General features: G+C 38.0%; 1 protein-coding gene across 1 annotated transcript; it reads left to right on the top strand.

Annotated features, from left to right (window-relative positions):
• The first annotated feature begins 1,108 nt into the window (after nucleotides 1–1,108).
• LOC112418118 (uncharacterized) lies at nucleotides 1,109–2,647 on the top strand. The gene is made up of 2 exons (XM_024774349.1): nucleotides 1,109–1,648; nucleotides 1,748–2,647. The coding sequence occupies exons 1-2, from the start codon at nucleotides 1,109–1,111 to the stop codon at nucleotides 2,645–2,647; spliced, it is 1,440 nt and encodes a 479-aa protein (XP_024630117.1).
• Nucleotides 2,648–22,628: the final 19,981 nt, after the last annotated feature.

Raw genomic sequence — 22,628 nt, 5'->3', positions numbered from 1 at the left:
ATCAGAATGTTGTTGTGTTCCCAGGATGAACATCAGAATGTTGCTGTGTTCTTCATTAGAATGTTTGATATTCATGATGTTCTTCATCTGGGTTCATCAAGGATGAATGCCTGATTAGTTTCTGTGTCCATCCAATACGTGACATGAGATTTGTTCAAGTTTTATCCTTCAAAAGTTACTTCTCCATATGCATCAAAAGTTTCTTGAAAAAGTAGGATAAAGTTGATTCAAATATGTCTTGGATTTGGTGCAGGAGAGAGAGGATAGTGGATTTGCAATCTTCAGGCCCATGCTTCAAGGAGATTTGCTTGATTTTGTTCAGAGTACATGTTATCACTGATGCAAGATCTCCTTTTGCTAGCTTTTCCATCTTTCCACCAACTACACTGTTCATGGTTGGAAGCATGTGCAGAAGTGAACATTCTGATCTCAAAATGTTCCATCTGTTCACTGAATGCATCATCTAGGACAATATTCTCATTGGAATATTCCTAGTACTTTAATGTTCATAGTCTTGGATGAACATTAAAGATCCTTTTGACATAGTTCCTTGTCCATGCCTTTATTTGTTGATCGATCCATGCAGATGTACTTTTCTGGACCTTTTATTCATGTCAAGTGTACTTGCATGTTCTTCACGTTCTTGATGAATCTGGGTTGCTTATGAACAACCTTCTGAACTATCATCAGAACGTTCTGATCAACTCTCTGATCAACATTCTGAACTAACTTTCTGAACTTCAGAATTACTTCATGGATTCAATGTCCTTTGATTTTATCCATCTTGGTATGATTCAAACCTTGTTCCTGTCTTAGTCAAAACACTCAAGAGCACAAGTTAAATACCAAGGAATTAATCAAAGTCCATTTAATCCTTAATCATTAAAGTTTATTATATTCAAAATTAATTAGGGATTTTGCCTCAACAGTTACCGCTATTGAAAGAATGATGAATTCCTTTTGGTGGGGGCATGGCAGATCCTCCAATCGTGGTATCAACTAGTTAAGTTGCGAAAAATTGACCACACATAAAACTCAAGGTGGTTTAGGTTTTAAAGATATTTCGGCGTTTAATTTGGCGATGTTAGGCAAGAAAGGGTGAAAATTCATGTCAGAACCCAACTATCTTGTGTCTCGCATTTTTAAAGCACGGTACTTCCCTAACAAGTCTTGCCTTACAGCAACCATTGGTCACAATCCAAGTTATGTGTGGCGAAGCATTCTCCGAGCTCGCTTTATTGTTCCTGGCGGAGCACCTTGGAGTATTGGTTCAGGTAACAATATTCCTATCCTTAATGAACCTTGGATGTGTCATGGTGACAATATCGATGAAAATGTAGCAGGAGCACAATTTGTTAGGTATACTTCTATTAATAGTCTTATGGATCCAAATGCGAAGCGGTGGAATGAACCTGTGGTTCGGCAGGTTTTTAGTGACAACATTGCAGCACAGATTTTAAATACTCCTCTATTTGATCAAGTGCAGCAAGATCGTTTGATTTGGAAAGCTGAAAAACACGGTCATTACTCGGTTCGTAGTGCTTACCGGTTATGTGTGAACGAACTCATTGATGTGTCACATCTTCGCAGGCCGGGAAATTGGTCTAGAATTTGGAGATTCAAAGTCCCACCAAAAGTGAAGAACTTGGTTTGGCGTATGTGTCAATGTGTTTTGCCCACCCGGATTAGACTACATGATAAAGGGGTTCATTGTCCAACTGACTGTGTAAATTGAAATTCTGGTCAGGAAGATTTTGCTCACCTGTTCTTTTCATATCCCTTTGCGATTCAAGTATGGACAAGGGCCGGTTTATGGACTGATATTGATTTTTCTGTTACTACTGCTCATACGGCTGAAGAGACTATTTTTTTACTTCTGCAGAATCTCTCTACTGTGCAGGCAAAACATATGGTTATGCTATTATGGAGTTTATGGAAACGCTGTAATTTAAAGGTTTGGGAGGATGTTACGAAGTCATGTGCAGCAGTGATTGAAAGAGCTAAAGTTATGCTAGATGATTGGGAGTTCGCTAACAGTTTCCGAACAGATATGCAGCCCACAACTCAACCTGCACCACACGGTCTACATCAACAGGCTGCTGCTGTGAACAGTTCAGCTGCTGTTCTTGCGGCATCTGCTACTGCTGAACCGCAACAGATCAATTGGCAGCCCCCTGCGAGTGGTCGTTTGAAATGTAACGTTGACGCGGCTTTTTCTATCCCCTATAACCGCACCGGTGTTGGCATTTGCTTGCGAGACGACGAAGGGACTTTTGTCCTTGCCAAAACTGTGAACTTTGAAGGTGGCTACTCTGTTGAGGTGGGAGAAGCTTTAGGTTTGTTCCATGCTATTCAATGGGTGAGTGATATGCAAATGGACAACATTGATTTTGAAGTAGATTCAAAAATCACGAAAGATGCTTTTACCGCTAGACGAGATGATATATCTGAATTTAGGCACATTGTTGAAGCGTCTCGTTCTATGTTTCATTCCAAATTTTCTAACTCTCGGGTGGAGTTTGTTAGGCGACAAGCCAATGTGGTAGCTCACACTGTCCCTAGAGAGGCCACATTATTAGCTAGTGCCGTAGTTTATTATCCTATACCCAATTGTATTGAATCTTCGATTGTAAATGAAATGCTATAAGCACCTTTTCTTCAAAAAAAAAAATGTTAATGCTTCACATAATTCCAACTATAATGGCAATGATGTTTTTTTTTGTTGCTTCAACCTGGCCATTCGCTTGCGCATAATATGGTGTCGAAGTTAGCAATTTAAAGCCTGTATCTTCGGCAAATTTTGCCATCTTTCGACCAGTGAATACGGATCCTTTGTCTGTGGTTATGGTTTCTGGAATACCGAACCTATAGATGATGAACTTCTGGATGAAACTTATAACTTCCTATTGAGTAACATCTTTTAAGGGAATTGCTTCTATCCATTTTGTAAAATAATCTATTCCTACTAAGATATATATGTATCCTTTCGATGAGGTGGGTTTGATTTCCCCTATCACATCCAAAGCCTATCCTCTAAATGGCCAAGGTTTGATTATCGCATGAAGTTCACTTGCTGGGAGACGCTGAATTCCAGCATATTTTTGGCATCCTTGGCATCCTTTTGCGAACTCTATGCAGTCTTTGAGCATAGTCGGCCAATATAAACCTTGTCGAAATAAAAGCCATTTCATTTTATGGCCTGCTTGGTGTGTTCCACAGGTTCCATCGTGGGTATTAGAAACATCCAAATACGCATCTGTTTCGCCAAGGCATTTCAACAAAACTCCTTCCGAAGTCTTTTTGAACAATTCATTGCCCATTATTACATAGCTCAAGGCCCTGTATTTCACTTTTCGACAGGTGGCTCCATCTGGATTTTTCAGATATTTCACTATGGGTTTTCGCCAATCATTTTCATTTAAATCGTTAATGACAAAAAATTTCGACAAAATCCGTATCTTTTATGGAATCTTGGCCTGCTTTAGTCCCCCCAAGTTTTGGCGTTAACGAATTGCCAGAGAATGATTCTATCGAATTTCGCCTGTTTCTGATTTCTATTGGCTCGTGCATCTGTTCTTTCGGTATTTTGTATCCAGAGGCCCTCTGCACCAGATCATTTGCATCTTGGTTCTCTATTCGAGGTACGTGCCGAATTTCCACATGGGTGAATTGTCTTAACAATCTGCTAGCTATTGCATGATAGGTGACCAAGCTTTCTTTAACGCACCTATACTCTTTTGTCATATGTTTAAGGACAAGTTCAGAATCTCCTCTGATTTCGATGTATCTTGTAACACCCCGTTTTCCCAATATACAAATTTCTTAAAAACATTTATCAGAGTAAGCATCATAAACAACGGGATATCACATATAACATGATCCAAAACAGTTAAATAATAATTTAACCAAAAGTCGTAAACATTGCAGCGGAATTTAGTTCATAATCCATAAATCAGTTTGGCACGTAGACCCCATCAACATATCTCAAATGAGTTAAATCAACATAACAAAACATAATAATTGTTCAACATCATAAAACATAAACATGATAGTCACGTAAGAGAATGAAGCATGCAAATAACCCCATCCCGTTACGTATCAGAGCGACCTAGACGACACAGTGAAGGCAAGGCCACTCACAACGGCAACTGCACACTAAGCACGATCACCTGCAAGTTACCCATACGAAGGGCAACATTTTCAAGCAGAAGGGGTGAGATTTCATAACAAAATAATGTTAATCAAAGTAAGTCGAATCATAATTAACATTAACAATCATAATCATTCTTGAATAACTTTGCATATTCAAATAACAAGTATCACGTATTCACATATTCAATCGTCATCAACAACATAGCATTATGGACATGACAATGTGACAATGCTATTAGACTCCTTATATGCATGTGGTACCAATCGACATCATAAGTATTAATATACTTTAATCGTGCGGAGGACAAAGCTCCTATAAAACGTGCAGAGGACAAAGCTCCTAATAATCGTGGTGAGGACTAAGCTCAATGAAATGCTATGCATGGACTCTTATGAACAAAACATCGTAATCAACATATCAACATGCATCCAATAATTTGGAGCTAAACGTCATCATTCATCGTATAAATATACTATGCACTTAGTCAAATAACAGCAGCAGCATAATCAAGTCACATAACAGGGTATTATCATTATATCAATAGCAATTCATTTGGATCATAACTAAACCTTCATGTCATACATATTTGCACATTACATTAATCCAACTCAATTAAATATCATCATATCTGAAACAGCTCTACAGACTGCATTTAACATCATCATTAGGTTTCATTACCATAAGGGGGTTCACTCTTGATCCAAACGTGCGACACAGATCGCACAAACACTCAAGACACTCAAAGCTGGAAGTGCTCGCGAGGCGAGAGTTCTTACTCGCCATGGCGAGTACCAAACAATACCAAACTAAAGTTGTTCTGGGTCCAATCTTGCCCTACATTCAATCCTAATCATTACTAGGTATGTTCAGGCACTCAATGTCCAACTAAAAAGGTCGAAACATAAAATCTAACATGCTCTCTGCCTTAGCTCGCTATGGCGAGTAAGGTTGCTCGCTATGGCGAGCGGTACCCAAAGGAACTCGCGAGGCGAAGGGAAAGGGCTCGCGTGGCGAGCGATGAAGATTATCACTCGCGAGGCGAGGTTCATAGCTCGCCGTGGCGAGTGTGAATATATGCCTTGACAGGATACGATGGTTTTGATGATTGACAAAAGAAGTCCTAGAAGAACAACGATGCAAAAAGCGGAAAAGAATATTCAAGCTTTCTAGTCTTGAATTTTAATTTTATTTGTATTAGGACTTTATGTAAGTAGTACCAAAAGCTCTCATGAAAATAAATCACACACTCACAATGATTTTCATTTAAATGTGATTTTGCATTAAAATATTTTTACATGAAAATTTATAATTTATTTTACAAATTGCATAATTCTTTTTGACATTAAAAATATTTTCAGCATAGTCAACTATGTAATTGATTATGGAATGGCTACACTTCAAAATAGATACGCATGTAATTATTTTTCTAAAAGGTATAATTGAATTTATATATTGCATGCATCTTTGATTTCAATGCTATTTTGTGCCTTCCAAATTGAGAACTTTACCGTTGACATATACCAATTCTTGTTTTATATAATTGATTTCCAACGGCTATTTCTCACATAAATTGTCCAACGGCTACAATTATTTTAGCAGCACCTCATTCTAGTTTTTGCATATAAATAGGTGCATGGTCGTAGCTCATTAACACAGGACTTACATTTGCACAAAAACATTGTCAAAAATATTATTATCACTCTCATTATTTTTACACTTGCTAATTTATTATCTTGAGAGCTCTTTTATACTACATAGTTTATCTTGTAGTTCTTGTACTTCAATTTGTTATATCTACACATTTGGTGTATTATTTTATTATTATAACTATTTTGTATTGGGTGCGATCCCAAGGTTTCAAGAGAGGTGATATCTCTTGGGTTTAGAGGCTCTTCTACAAAGGATTGTTTTGTTTGGAGAGTGCTTGCTATCTTGTAAAGGTTACTAGCTTATCCCGTTTAAAAGCTAGGTTAGTGAAAATCTCAAGGGGCTTTTCCTTGGGGACTAGACGTAGGCCTTGGTGTTTTAGGCCGAACTAGGATAAACTTCTTGTGTCTTTTTCTCTCATCCCTTTATCTCTTTTACTTTATTTTATCTCACCATATCTATTTTCATATTTATTTAAACCTTTTATAAGAACTTTATTTTATTTGGTTAAAATCTTTTTTTAAGTGCTTATTTCAAATCTTTTTTAAAGAACACAATTCACCCCCCCTCTTGTGTGTTTGAAGTCATTTGGTCAACAAGTGGCATCAGAGCTTGAACTCTTGTTAAGGACTAATCGTCTCAAGAGGCAAGATGACTTCAAACAACAATTCCATAAATTGTCCCCCATCTTTCAATGGTGAAGGGTATGGTTATTGGAAAGAGAGAATGAAAATTTTCATTGAAGGAATTGATTGTGATATTTGGGATGCTATTGAAAATGGTCCATTTATTCCCACTCATTTAGTCAATAATGTTGTGGTGAATAAACCAAGATCCCTTTGGACCAAAGATGAAAAGAAAAAGGTTCAATACAATTTGAAAGCTAAGAACATTATCACCGCTTCACTAAGCATTGATGAATTCTATCGTGTATCAAATTGTACAACCGCCAAAGAAATGTGGGACACCCTTAAATTGACCCATGAAGGTACTACCGAGGTCAAAAGGGCTCGAATGAACACATTGACTCATGAGTATGAATTATTTAGGATGAAATCGGGAGAAAGCATCCAAGATATGCAAAAACGATTTATCCATATAATTAATCATCTTAGAGCTCTTGGAAAAACTTTCAATAACGAGGATTTAATTAATAAAGTTCTTAGATGCTTGAGTCGAAGTTGGCTACCAAAAGTGACCGCTATTTGTGAATCTAAAGATTTATCTTTTATGTCTTTGGCTACTTTGTTTGGAAAATTGCAGGAACATGAGCTTGAATTGAATCGTCTCATTGATAGTGAAGAAGGTGAAAAGAATACGAAAGGCCTTGCTCTCAAAGCTAGAATCAATGAAAAAACTTCCTTCAATCCAAATTGCAACAAGTGTGGTGAAAAGGGTCACATAAAATCCAATTGTCTTCTAAGTCAAAAGAGATATACAAAAGGAAAGAGGGCTTATATCGCTTCGGATGACAAAGATACAAACTCATCCATTGAATCAGAAAATGAAGTAGCATATTCATGTTTCATGGCAAACCATGATGAAGATGAGGTAAATTCTATTGAATCTGAATGTGACTTAACTTATGATGAGTTGTTTACCATTTGTAAAGAATTAAATGATGAGTCAACTAAGCTTAGAAAAATTGTTTCTTCCTATAAGAAAACTATTTCCACTCTTGAATCAAAAATTGATATTTTAAACAAGGAAATAGAAATTCTTAAAGAGAAACAAGTTTTTGTAAGTGAAGTTTCTTCTTGTACCTCTTATAAAAAAAAAAGGAAACTATTTTCAAGTGTGATGATTGCAATATTTTGAAAATTAAAATTGAGGATCTTCAAAACACACTTGCAAAATTCACAAAAGGGAGAGAAAACTTAAACATCATTTTGGGAAATCAAAAGGGAACTTATAATAAAGCCGGTTTGGGCTATCTTCCAAAAAATCATGAAAAACTTTTTCGAAAATTCTTTCGCCCAAACAAAACCTCAAGTTCTCCTTTTGTTAAATGTTTTTATCGTAGAAGAGAAGGTCATACATCTTCTATTTGTAATTTAAGAAAGAACAATGATATGAATGATAAATGGAAGTGGACTCCAAAGGGCACTTTGCCTAATTCTAACTCTCAAGGACCCAAAATGATTTGGGTACCAAAAGCCAAAACTTGATTTTATTTTGTAGGTGTGCTTGAAGGCCAAGAACTAAAAATTGATATACTTATAGAGGCTATTCAAAGCACATGAAAGGGGGAGAAAAAGAAGTTCTCCTATTATTACAAGAATATTGGCTATGCATCTTATGATGACTTTATCAAAAGTTCTTCTCCAAAAGGAAATGGAAATTTCAAGAAAAGAAAAAAAAATGGTTCACTCTTTTCACTTAATTATTTTTATTTTTGCTTTATATTTTCCTGAATATATGCCTTGCCATGATTGTGTCTTTCCCGCTTTTTGATAATGCCAAAAGGGGGAGAGTTGTGTGATTTGCATGTTTCAGGGGGAGTGGATTTTAATTGTTTGCATATAGTGAGGGGGAGCAAAATCTGCGCATATCTCTGTCATATATTTTATTATTTGATTATTATTGATCTACCCCTTTCATTGAGCAAATCACTCCAAGAGATGTTTGTCATCATCAAAAAGGGGGAGAATGTCAATATATGCCTTGACAGGATACGATGGTTTTGATGATTGACAAAAGAAGTCCTAGAAGAACAACGATGCAAAAAGCGGAAAAGAATATTCAAGCTTTCTAGTCTTGAATTTTAATTTTATTTGTATTAGGACTTTATGTAAGTAGTACCAAAAGCTCTCATGAAAATAAATCACACACTCACAATGATTTTCATTTAAATGTGATTTTGATTTAAAATATTTTTACATGAAAATTTATAATTTATTTTACAAATTGCATAATTCTTTTTGACATTAAAAATATTTTCAGCATAGTCAACTATGTAATTGATTATGGAATGGCTACACTTCAAAGTAGATACGCATGTAATTATTTTTCTAAAAGGTATAATTGAATTTATATATTGCATGCATCTTTGATTTCAATGCTATTTTGTGCCTTCCAAATTGAGAACTTTACCGTTGACATATACCAATTCTTGTTTTATATAATTGATTTCCAACGGCTATTTCTCACATAAATTGTCCAACGGCTACAATTATTTTAGCAGCACCTCATTCTAGTTTTTGCATATAAATAGGTGCATGGTCGAAGCTCATTAACACAGGACTTACATTTGCACAAAAACATTGTCAAAAATATTATTATCACTCTCATTATTTTTACACTTGCTAATTTATTATCTTGAGAGCTCTTTTATACTACATAGTTTATCTTGTAGTTCTTGTACTTCAATTTGTTATATCTACACATTTGGTGTATTATTTTATTATTATAACTATTTTGTATTGGGTGCGATCCCAAGGTTTCAAGAGAGGTGATATCTCTTGGGTTTAGAGGCTCTTCTACAAAGGATTGTTTTGTTTGGAGAGTGCTTGCTATCTTGTAAAGGTTACTAGCTTATCCCGTTTAAAAGCTAGGTTAGTGAAAATCTCAAGGGGCTTTTCCTTGGGGACTAGACGTAGGCCTTGGTGTTTTAGGCCGAACTAGGATAAACTTCTTGTGTCTTTTTCTCTCATCCCTTTATCTCTTTTACTTTATTTTATCTCACCATATCTATTTTCATATTTATTTAAACCTTTTATAAGAACTTTATTTTATTTGGTTAAAATCTTTTTTTAAGTGCTTATTTCAAATCTTTTTTAAAGAACACAATTCACCCCCCCCCCCCCCCCCCCCCCTCTTGTGTGTTTGAAGTCATTTTGTCAACAGCGAGCGATGAATGTCGCTACGGCCAGGCTTCCTATTTTCACAAAAATCTGACGATCCACAAGGTTCAGCCTAGTATTGATTCCAAAGTTTGTCCTAAACATAATCTAAGGTCCAGGAACACTTTTTACAGCAATCTAATCAATTCCTACCGTTTAATCATCAATTTTAGGGTTTTGACCTAATTCCAAAACTTTTCTAAATCAATCCTAACTTTGCCAATTAATCATCAGAATTACAACAACTAACATTATTGAATTATTAGTCTCACCCTTACCTTAATTTGCAGAAATCGCAGCTCTCCCTCTTGGTTTCTCTTCTCTTGGCTTTTTCTCCCTTTTTCTCCAAAAACGTACGTACAACAATGTTTTTCTAAAACTAGGTCTAACCTTCATATATCTCCTCTTAATTACTTATCTTATCTCACTTCTCCCCCAAAACTATCTAAAATATCAAAACAGCCCTCAACTAAATATTTTATATTATTTTCAAATCTTTATTTTATTTAACAATAAAATAAATCCCTTAATCTTATCAAATCTTCCAAAACTCATAACTTATCACAATATCAACTAATCCATCAACATAAACGTAAATCATTCAAATCATACCATAATCATGCATATATTATATAAATATAATATAATCGCCTAAACTCGATTAAATAAACAATTAACGAAAGTGGGCGTTACAACTCTCCCCCACTTAAAAGATTTTCGTCCTCGAAAATTTACCTCAAGCAAACAACTCTGGATAAGACTCCAGCATCTTACTCTCAAGCTCCCACGTCAAGCTTTCACCAGTCGCTCCCGTCCAAACGACTCTCACGAGAGCTTTCACTTTACGATCATCAATCCTCACCGGTAAAGTTTCTACCGTAAGGTTGTCTTTAACTTGCACATCGTCACTCTGAATTACATGAGATGGATCTGGAACATACTTCCGAAGTTGCGACACATGGAAAACATAGTGCAAATTCGAAAGATGCGGCGGTAAACCCACTCGGTAAGCCACCTTTCCAACTCTTTCCAATATCTGATATGGACCAATGAACTTCGGGGTCAGCTTCTTTGACTTCAAAGCACGTCCTACACCAGTCATAGGAGTGACTCTCAAAAATACGTGGTCTCCTTCGTGAAACTCAAGCTCTTTTCTACGCTTATCATGATAACTCTTTTGTCGACTCTGCGACGCTTTCATTTTCTCTTGGATCATCTGAACTTTCTCAGTAGTTTGCTGAACAATCTCTGGTCCTAAGACCACTCTTTCACCTGACTCAAACCAGCACAACGGAGTTCTGCATCTCCGACCATATAAAGCCTCGAAAGGTGTCATTCCAATACTAGAATGATAACTATTATTGTATGTGAACTCGATCAACAGAAGATGACTATCCCAAGTTCCTCCTTGCTCAAGAACACAAATCCTCAACAAATCCTCTAGCGACTGAATTGTCCTCTCCGACTGACCATCTGTCTGTGGATGATACGCTGAACTCAATCTCAGCTTCGAACCCAAAGCCTCTTGCAAACCTTTCCAAAATCTAGAAGTAAATCTTGGATCTCTATCTGATACAATGCTCGAAGGAACACCATGCAAATTCACAATCTCCTTGATATAAATCTCTGCCAACTGGGCAACAGGGAAACTAATATTAATAGGTAGAAAATGAGCCGACTTCTTCAATCTATCAACAATAACCCAAATTGCGTCATTCCCTGTAGGAGTATTCGGCAAACTCGTCACAAAATCCATTGATATACTATCCCATTTCCATTCTGGCACATCCAAAGGTACCATCATTCCAGCAGGTTTCTGATGCTCGACTTTTGACTTCTGACAAACTAAATAGGAATACACAAACTGTGCCACATCTCGTTTCAAACCAGACCACCAGAAAATCTTCTTTAAATCATGATACATCTTCGTAGCTCCCGGGTGAATACTCAAGCTACTTCTATGACTCTCTTCAAGAATCATCTTCTTAATCTCTTCATTGTCTGGAATACAAATTCTTCCTCGGAATCTAAACACACCTTGATCATCGATTTTAAAATCACTGCCTTCAGTCTAATCTCTAGCAACCAACAAGTCCACAAACATTACATCAACTTTCTGTGCTTCCTTGATAATTTTCAGAAATTCACTATCAATCTTCAGCATACCCAGTTTCACGCTCTGAGGTGACCATTCGCAAACCAAACTCATATCTCTGAACTGTTCAAGTAACTCGAACTCCCTGACCATCATAGCGGACATATGCAATGTCTTCCTACTTAAGGCATCTGCAACAACATTAGCTTTACCTGGATGATAATTCAAACCAAAGTCATAATCTTTCAGCAACTCTAGCCATCTACGCTGCCTCATGTTCAATTCCTTATGATCGAACAAATACTTCAAACTCTTGTGATCACTAAACACCTCAATCCTCGAACCATACAAGTAATGTCTCCATATCTGCAATACAAAGACTACGGCCGCCAACTCGAGATCATGCGTAGTATAATTCTGCTCATGAACTCTCAACTGTCTTGAAGCATAAGCTACCACTTTACCTTCTTGCATAAGCACACCTCCTAAACCCAACTTGGACGCATCACAATACACCACAAAAGGTTCATCTGACTTCGGCAAAATCAAAACTGGAGCAGTCGTCGGACGTTTCTTCAATTCACCGAAACTGTTCTCACAATGGACATCCCACACAAAAGTTTTACCTTTACAAGTCAACTGCATAAGCGGAAGAGCTAACTTGGAAAACCCTTCAATAAATCTTCTGTAGTAACCAGCTAAACCCAAGAAGCTTCTAATCACTGTAACTGACTTAGGAGTCTCCCATTACGATACCGCCTCAACTTTAGACGGATCCACAGCAATGCCATTACTAGAAATAACATGGCCAAGAAAACTCACCTCTTTCAACCAGAATTCACACTTAGACAATTTGGCATAAAGTTTCTTCTCTTTCAACATTTGCAAGACAATCTTCAGATGCTCAGCATGTTCTTCTTCAGTCTTGGAGTAAATCAAAATATCATCGATGAACACAACTACGAACCGATCCAAAAATGCATGGAAGATGCGATTCATATACTCCATAAACACTCCAGGTGCATTGGTCACACCGAAAGGCATAACTTTATATTCATAGTGACCATAACACGTTCTGAAAGCTGTCTTCTGCATATCCTCATCTTTTACTTTAATCTGGAGATAACCTGACCTCAAATCAATCTTGCTGAAAACACGTGCACCCACTAATTGATCCATCAAATCATCAATATCTGAATTACATGAGATATTTTAACTTGCACATCGTCACTCTGAATTACATGAGATGGATCCGGAATATACTTCCGAAGTTGCGACACATGGAAAACATAGTGCAAATTCGAAAGATGCGGCGGTAAACCCACTCGGTAAGCCACCTTTCCAACTCTTTCCAATATCTGATATGGACCAATGAACTTCGGGGTCAGCTTCTTTGACTTCAAAGCACGTCCTACACCAGTCATAGGAGTGACTCTCAAAAATACGTGGTCTCCTTCGTGAAACTCAAGCTCTTTTCTACGCTTATCATGATAACTCTTTTGTCGACTCTGCGATGCTTTCATTTTCTCTTGGATCATCTGAACTTTCTCAGTAGTTTGCTGAACAATCTCTGGTCCTAAGACCACTCTTTCACCTGACTCAAACCAGCACAACAGAGTTCTGCATCTCCGACCATATAAAGCCTCGAAAGGTGTCATTCCAATACTAGAATAATAACTATTATTGTATGTGAACTCGATCAACAGAAGATGAATATCCCAAGTTCCTCCTTGCTCAAGAACACAAATCCTCAACAAATCCTCTAGCGACTGAATTGTCCTCTCCGACTGACCATCTGTCTGTGGATGATACGCTGAACTCAATCTCAGCTTCGAACCCAAAGCCTCTTGCAAACCTTTCCAAAATCTAGAAGTAAATCTTGGATCTCTATCTGATACAATGCTCGAAGGAACACCATGCAACTTCACAATCTCCTTGATATAAATCTCTGCCAACTGGGCAACAGGGAAACTAATATTAATAGGTAGAAAATGAGCCGACTTCTTCAATCTATCAACAATAACCCAAATTGCGTCATTCCTTGTAGGAGTATTCGGCAAACTCGTCACACAATCCATTGATATACTATCCCATTTCCATTATGGCACATCCAAAGGTACCATCATTCCAGCAGGTTTCTGATGCTCGACTTTCGACTTCTGACAAACTAAACAGGAATACACAAACTGTGCCACATCTCGTTTCAAACCAGACCACCAGAAAATCTTCTTTAAATCATGATACATCTTCGTAGCTCCCGGGTGAATACTCAAGCTACTTCTATGACTCTCTTCAAGAATCATCTTCTTAATCTCTTCATTGTCTGGAATACAAATTCTTCCTCGGAATCTCAACACACCTTGATCATCGATTTTAAAATCACTGCCTTCAGTCTAATCTCTAGCAACCAACAAGTCCACAAACTTTACATCAACTTTCTGTGCTTCCTTGATACTTTTCAGAAATTCACTATCAATCTTCAGCATACCCAGTTTCACGCTCTGAGGTGACCATTCGCAAACCAAACTCATATCTCTGAACTGTTCAAGTAACTCGAACTCCCTGACCATCATAGCGGACATATGCAATGTCTTCCTACTCAAGGCATCTGCAACAACATTAGCTTTACCTGGATGATAATTCAAACCAAAGTCATAATCTTTCAGCAACTCTAGCCATCTACGCTGCCTCATGTTCAATTCCTTATGATCGAACAAATACTTCAAACTCTTGTGATCACTAAACACCTCAATCCTTGAACCATACAAGTAATGTCTCCATATCTGCAATACAAAGACTACGGCCGCCAACTCGAGATCATGCGTAGTATAATTCTTCTCATGAACTCTCAACTGTCTTGAAGCATAAGCTACCACTTTACCTTCTTGCATAAGCACACCTCCTAAACCCAACTTGGACGCATCACAATACACCACAAAAGGTTCATCTGACTTCGGCAAAATCAAAACTGGAGCAGTCGTCAGACGTTTCTTCAATTCACCGAAACTGTTCTCACAATGGACATCCCACACAAAAGTTTTACCTTTACAAGTCAACTGCGTAAGCGGAAGAGCTAACTTGGAAAACCCTTCAATAAATCTTCTGTAGTAACCAGCTAAACCCAAGAAGCTTCTAATCACTGTAACTGACTTAGGAGTCTCCCATTGCGATACCGCCTCAACTTTAGACGGATCCACAGCAATGCCATTACCAGAAATAACATGGCCAAGAAAACTCACCTCTTTCAACCAGAAGTCACACTTAGACAATTTGGCATAAAGTTTCTTCTCTTTCAACATTTGCAAGACAATCTTCAGATGCTCAGCATGTTCTTCTTCAGTCTTGGAGTAAATCAAAATATCATCGATGAACACAACTACGAACCGATCCAAAAATGCATGGAAGATGCGATTATGGTTCCATTTTTCTTTTTAACTGGAACTACATTTACTAGCCAATCTACATACCTTGTAGGCCTGATAAAGCCGCATTTCAGCAATCGATCGATCTCTTCTTTGATCTTTGGTAGGATTTGTGGAACGAACCTACGAGGAATCTGTTTGACTGGCTTTTTGTCTGGTCGAATTGGTAATTTTAATTCCACCACTTCCTGTTTCAAACCAGGCATTTCGTTGTAATCCCATGCAAAGCAATCTTTGTATTCTTTTAGTAGCTCAGCAATTTGATCTTTGAATCTTTCAGGGATTTTGGCACTTACATAAGTAGGTCTTTTGACCGTACCATCTCCCAAGTCAATCTCTTCGAGGGGATCTTGTGCTTTCATTTTTGTAGTGGATCCCATAGGATCCTCTTAGAAGCCTAACGGTTCATCATCATAAATGCAATCCAATTTCTGGTCTTCGACACCAACGTCTGTCGATCCGTCTTCGAGCTTCTCGATCTCCTCTTGTTTCAAACATTCGGCCTCTTTAGCCGTTTGAAATTCGTTTTCGGCCAAGTAGGCCGTAATTTTCTCCCAAATATTGGGCTCAGACATCATTTCAATTTTTTACAACCCCCCCAAGTTGGTGGGGTAGCATACTCAGAAATGTTAGGAACAAGGCTATCAGCAACCTTCTTGTATGCTTGGGCTCTAGTTTCGAGTAAACCATCATTCTCCACCTGAGCTTCCTGTCGACCGACCATTAGAAAGTCATGGTCTCTAAATTCTTTCTCCCACACGAACCCCGCTTCTGGTTGTAATTTCATTGAGTACATTTCATCACTCGAAGTTATCTTTTCGGGTCCTGGAGATATGACTGGGGCTATATGTGCCAACTGCTTATCGAAATTTTTCTTGGTAATAGTGTTTACTTCAGCCAAGAAATAGCTTTGATCGGCTTCAACGTTCTCAACTAGCCCATCTTCTTTCCATATGGCGATCCTTTGATGCACCATAGAGGGGACTGCACCCACACCATGTATCCATTCTCTACCCAGCAGTACATTGAAGTTTTCTTTTGATGGGACTACCATAAACGTTGTTATCCTTCTTTGTGCTGCCCACTACTAATTCCAATTCGATGGCGCCCAAAGAATTTCCTGAAGTGCCTTCATAGTTAGTGAGAATGACATTATGAGGCTTCAAGTTAGAATCATAGAGTCCAATCTTTCCCAAGAATGATTGAGGGAGTAGGTTGACTGTAGCTCCACCATCCACTAACACTTTATTTACCCCCATGCCATTGATCTTGGCCTGAATAAATAAAGGCTTGAGATGCAACTTCATCGAAGTGTCTGGTTTTTCAAAGACTGCATGTTGCTCTTCTACACAACCATTATTCATGACATAATAGCATAGCGCCTTGTGAGTTTCCATTTCATCGACGAAATCACTTTCAACTTCGTTAATTTCTGACTGAACGTCGTATTCCACCAGTAGGATAGAAACCACATTGCACACTATGTCGAGACTAGGGTCAGATCCCGTGAAATTCGAAGTCAGTTCTTCATCCTCCTTGGGATGATCTTTCTTCAAAATTGACAATGGGGGCGAGATTCTCTCTGTTGCTGGTTTCTTAACCATTTTGAACACAGCTTTCTGCTTACCCTCTGTTTTATCAACATTGGTGATGTCTTGTAATGCTGTTGCCTTTTTCTGGCGCTGATACCTACGCCATTGAGTTCGTGTCATAGGTTGCTTACCTTTGTAATTATTATTATAAGAATACCTAGTAGGCAATTCTGGCACATCAAGTCGAGGAGAAGGAACCTTTCTCTTCACCCATTTGGATGGAGGGGCAGAATAGCCAGATTTTCTTCCTCCTGAAAAGACCCAAGTATCAGTGGGGGAGTTTGCAGATGGATTGAAAGTTCCTCTCCAATTTCTCTTTTGAGAATTTCCAGCAGCATGGTCTTTATACGGGATACCCCTTTTGTTGAAATTAAATTTAGGGCGGTTATCTTTCTTTTTCCCTTTCCACTTTGTCTGTGGCTGAGCGCCTTCTATGGCTTTAGCGGCCTCTTTATCGAAGACTGCGCTACACCTTGGACAAAGCATGGCGTTGGTGTTTGAAATTTTGCAGCGGTTCAGAAAATCAACTAGATCTTCTTCGGCTTTAGGATATGCCCTTTCTACATTCTTTTGGAGTTGGTCCTCAGTAACCAGGCTGGCATTTCGAACATGGTCTTCAGTAACCATTTCAGTATCATCAGGTAAAGCTTTTCCCGATAACAATTTGCTGTCGCTTGACTCTGCAACATCCACCATGTTTATACCAACCACTTCAGCGTACATGGAATCGGCCTTTTTGGAAGATTCGACATCAGGCTTAGTTGTTGCTTTAGCCTTTTCTCCGAATTTCAGTCTTCCTTCATCGAGAGCCTTCTGCACATAATCCCTGAAACAAGTGCAACGAGATAAGTTATGGCCCAAAAAACCATGAAATTTGCAAAAACCCCTTTTCTTCCTCTGATCTAGAGGAGGGAGTTTCATATTATCTGGCACTAAAATTATGCCATCAGAAACTAGAAGATCAAATATTTCTTCACATTTAGACACATCAAAAGTATAAGTTTTTGGGGGATATTTATCATTTTTGGGTTCTTCTACGTTTTTCCCATTTGATGGCCTCAATAATTTGCAAGTGTAAGGCGGCCCATCTTTTAATTCTGCAAGATTTATTTCGTTATCTTCTACTAAATCTGAACCCCAATCGAATTCTGGCTCACTATCCCCAATATCGATATAAGCAAGTTTCTCTTTCTTAAGGAACCTATTTGTTCTGGCTTTTTCAGCCTTGAGTCTTTCGACTTGGCGAACCCTATCTGCTAATTGCGCTATGTCCCTAAGATATTGTGTATCTAATTTCTTTCGAACAGAATAATCTAAGCCACCTGCAGCCATTTCAACCAATTCTTGTTCTGGCACGGCGGTGAAGCATCGGGCTTTAAGGAGTCGAAATCTGTTCAAGTAATCGTCTATCGACTCATGCGTTTTTCGTCTAACATTGGCCAATTCTTTCAAACTAATCTTAGATTGGCCCATGTAAAACTGCTCATGAAAAGCCTTCTCTAATTGATTCCAACTAACTATGGAGTGTGGAGGCAATGTTGTGAACCATGTGAATGCATTCTTTGACAGAGAACTTGCAAAATATTTCAATTTTAAATTCTCATTGTTTGCCAAGTCACCGACCTCCATAATATATCGAGCAACATGTTCGACGGTGGACTCATTCGTTTCCCCAGCAAATTTGGTGAATTTGGGGACTTTGTGATTTCTGGGCATCTCCGTTTCTAATACGAATTCGGATAACGCTGAAACGAAATTTGGACGGTGTAATCCAGTATTGAAACCATTTTGGGCCAGCAATGCTTCAACTATGTTGGCTATGTTATTTTGGCCCTCGTAATTGTTTCGACGGGCCTGCATGACCACTTGGTCTGCATTCTGGTTTCTGTTTACCATAATAGGAATCCTAGCGGGTTCTTCTGGTATCTCAGGCTGCACTTCTTGCGCCAGATTTTCGAGCGTTTGGTTTGCCTGTTCTTCGACAAGTGCTTCTCTTGGCTAGGCAATCGTATTTCGCACAGCCGGCGTGACGCGCACTTGGGGTGCACCCAGCAAATCCACTATTCGCCCCATTTGTTGTGATAGGGCTTGATAACTATTATTGGTTTCTTTGATTAAAGGATTGATGACCGTCGTGACTTGTTGAGTCACCATATTGACCATATCGTGATTAGTATTTGCCATGGTTTGCCTTAGCGCATTCATCGATGCATTGGTCAACGATTGTTGAGGCGAACCAAATGGAATAAAAGTTTGTTGAGATCTACCAAACGGGATATTCTCCCCTTGGTTAGACAACAGTGGTATGGTCGTATTTGTATGTGAAGTTTGAGTCGAAGAGGTTGGCATCCCATAGGGTCCTCTTCCATTGTTTCCCAAATTAAGAAAATTTTGAGAAAACATATTTCCCGTAGCCTAGCTAGTTTGAGCGGCTGCTGTAACCGCAGGGCTGCTTCTTGAAATAGTATTGGCCATAGTATTCGATGTACTGTCGGAATTGTTTGATTGGTCGTTGTTCCTGAAGCGGAAGCAGCGTTCGATGCCGCTGTGCCAGAAACCATAGAAGGACGCGTCATTTCAGGAAGTAATTTGTTATTCCTTTAACGCATACACAATGCAGACCAACAAAAATTTCAGAATTGAAAAAAAAAAAAAAAAATTCAAAGTTAAAAGCACAAAAAGTCCCACTGGGCGTGCCAATTTGTTTACACTGATTTTTGGTAAACAATCGCTGGTTTCAATGATGTTCACTTGCAAGATCAACCAGTAAACCTTAGGAGCATATTGTGCTTTTGTTGCTTGAATATAAGCGTAATACTTATTCGTAAAGTATTTTTGATAAAGTAAAAGACAAGAACAAAATGTAAAGAACTGAATCCAATCCGTGTTGAATCCAATCGAAATTCTGTAAAGAATGACAATAGAAGAAAATACTTCGAAAAGACTTAATAAAAAGACTTAAATTGCAAAAAGTGTTTAAAGGACTGTATTGAATTTGTAAAGACTTAATGAAAGTTGGTACACATATTCATACTTCGCAACTTGTGACTCGTTTGTCGCTTCCATACGGACAGTATTGAGTGTAAGTTTTTTGTATGATTGAATTGTGACCTGTTTTTCCTAAGAAAAACTACTATTTATACAGATAATCCTATAACTACCTAATCATATCTGTTTGATTCAAAATCGAAACTAGCCGTTTGCTAACTGCTTGATCTTATCCACAAAGTCTGAAGGCGCTTCGATAACTTCCTTTATCCATCGAACTAAAACGGCTTCTTCGATTCCTGCTGAAAATATATTTTCGATGGATTCCTTCACAAAGCTAATTCCACCTCTTTTAGGTCAAACCCTTGACCACATTAATTGATAATATTTTCACAAATATCGGCTAACAGTTATTGAGGGAATTTTGTCATAAATTTTATCCCTTAGTGTTTTAGCCGCATAATAAACTGTCCTCTTTAGATGAAGAGAGTCGTATACGGTTTGAAAGAAGTTTTGAAAAGCTTGAATTTCTCGAATATGCGTACCATTGTTTTTCTTCGATTTCCTCTGCACAGCATGAAAAGCAAGAATCAGTTCGGGAAGCAGAGTATCATGAACTATACGATCAGTTTGGCGCTTTAAATAGCACTGCCACCATCGATAGAATGTTTCTGTGCATGCAAAAGATGAAATAAAGGGCTTCGGTTCGAAAATGAGTTTTTGCCGCTGAGCCCGACGCAAGGTAGATCTCCATACATGTTCTATAAGGGGTTGCCCCAGGTCATCTGCACATTTGTACAATGAATCTGGCCTAATTTGAACTAAGCCAAACTTCCTGGCTACATGATTAGGCTGATAGCCATACACTCCATATGGGCTTCCAGCAGTTACTCTACTAGATATAAAGGTGGGAGTTAGATAAGCTTCCCATATGGCATTAACATCAACTTCATCTTCAGTAGAATCAGCTGGGAACTTTGTTGTAAACCAAGTAGGCCCGCGAATCCTAGTGGTAAAAGGAGCCATCGAAGGGGTGAAAGATGTACAGCTTAAAAAGGCATTGTAAGCAACAACAAACAAATCTGGAGAGCTCCTGTTGCCATATTGGAGCATGGCCAAACCTAAGCCTTCGATGGGTCTATCCTCATAAGCTTTCGAAAGAGTGGGGGGCAGATGTACTGCTAGCTTCGTTCTGAAGGTGGCTAAGGTTGTTGCCAGGTTGGAAATCCTTAATGCTAGACACTGCTTGATTCAGATTCTCATATAGAGATCCTAAAATAAGCTTACTCAAGCAAATATCTCTCCCTTCATGTAGTTGAATAGCTAAAGTTGTGAACTTCTTGGGAATCTGGATTGATCTCGAGCAAAAAATGTACATTGACAGCCAATAAGTGAAAAAAGCAATATGCTCTTGATCGGATACTTCAGCACTAGAAGTATCATGATGGTCAATTATGAAATTGCCATAAGCAGGTCTCGTAAATTCGAAAGACAATTCTGAGGAGTGTGTGTTGTAACAGCCCGATTTTTAGCTAGATTTATTTTAATTACTTTTATTATGTGTTTGTGTGTGATTATTTGTGCTTGTGTGTATTTAATTGTCATCGGGTGCATTTACGTGGGTTTTCGTATTAGAAGGGTATTTTGGTAATTTTGTGAGGATGGGTAAAATTATAATTTTTAGTGGGAATTGCTTTTAGTAATTAGTGAGAATGGTTATTTCATTAAGTACTAGAGAAAGTCGAGATTTTACCGTTAGTGACATTTTACCGTTATTAATTAAAATATCGTTTGGAGTGTGGTAATATTTTTGGTTTGAATAGAAATGGGTTAAGCCCACTAGAAACTAAGTTAAGCCCATTAGTAGAGATAACACTAGGGTAGTGTTAGAAGAACCAAATCATTTTCATTTCACAAAACATTTCTAGAGAGAGAAAGTGGGAAGAGAAGATAAGGGTTTGGAGAGAAGAACTTGAAGAATCCAATTGGGAAAGCTTAGGAGCTAAATTGAAGCCTAGGTTTGGTCTAATCTTCATTTAAGGTAAGGGGGTTAGTCTTTATCATAATCATGTAATTTTGCATTTTCTCATGTTGTATGAAAATGGGTTGATGAACAATTCATGCTAGATTCGTGCTCTTGCTGTGATGTTATGTTTGTATGCATGAATTGATGATAATTGTAGGATTGTTGGTGAAATTACATGTTCAAATATGTAAAAATGATAAGTTGTGAAAATGGTGCTCAATTGGTGAATTTTGCTAAGTCATTGTTAATTTGGGATTTGATTCTTGCTCAATTGATGTTATGGTTGTTAATTGATGTTGTAGTTTTGAATCATTGCTTGGGTATGCATATTCATGAATTGATTATGAGAATTTGAATTGTTGTTGGTGTTTTATGTAAATGGGTTGATTTGGTGAATTGGCTAAAAGTGAGATTGATTTTCATGTTCAATGTGTTTTCGAGTATCCTTGTGAGTTATATGACCTATAAACATTCTTTGGAAACATGTTTGGGTATTGGGAGATCAAAATTGGGAGTTTTGGGTGAAAAATGGGTGAAACCCGTAACTTTTGTTCTGCAGAATTTTGAATGGTCGCTTAAGCGACGCTAGTTGCTGTCTGATGAATGCACGCTTAAGCGTGCTGTAAGCGAGCTGGTAAGCGTGCAGTCACAGTAGCTACTGGAAGTTGGACGCTTAAGCGTGCAGAACTTTTTCCAGCACTTTTAAAACTTTGTTCCGAGCTTCCGAGGGCCAATCCGAACTTCTTAAAACAGTTCTTTTAACTTATATAATCACTGTTTGTACAATTAATCCTATTGGAACACTTCCTTGAACAAGAATTGAACTTGGTTTATGTAATTGAATTTCCACTTTGAAAATTGTC

The sequence above is a fragment of the Medicago truncatula genome, chromosome 7, assembly GCF_003473485.1.
Source record: "Medicago truncatula cultivar Jemalong A17 chromosome 7, MtrunA17r5.0-ANR, whole genome shotgun sequence".
NCBI lineage: Eukaryota > Viridiplantae > Streptophyta > Magnoliopsida > Fabales > Fabaceae > Medicago > Medicago truncatula.
Note: the sequence above shows the minus strand (reverse complement) of the source record. Positions and strands in the feature narration are given on the sequence as shown.

What these genes read in the sequence shown, in the direction of transcription:
- LOC112418118 (XM_024774349.1), top strand. Translation starts at nt 1,109, where the DNA reads ATGTCAGAACCCAACTATCTTGTGTCTCGCATTTTTAAAGCACGGTAC. An exon ending in CACCAAAAGTGAAGAACTTG is followed by an intron (nt 1,649 to 1,747) that starts GTTTGGCGTATG and finishes AATTCTGGTCAG; the next exon opens with GAAGATTTTGCTCACCTGTT.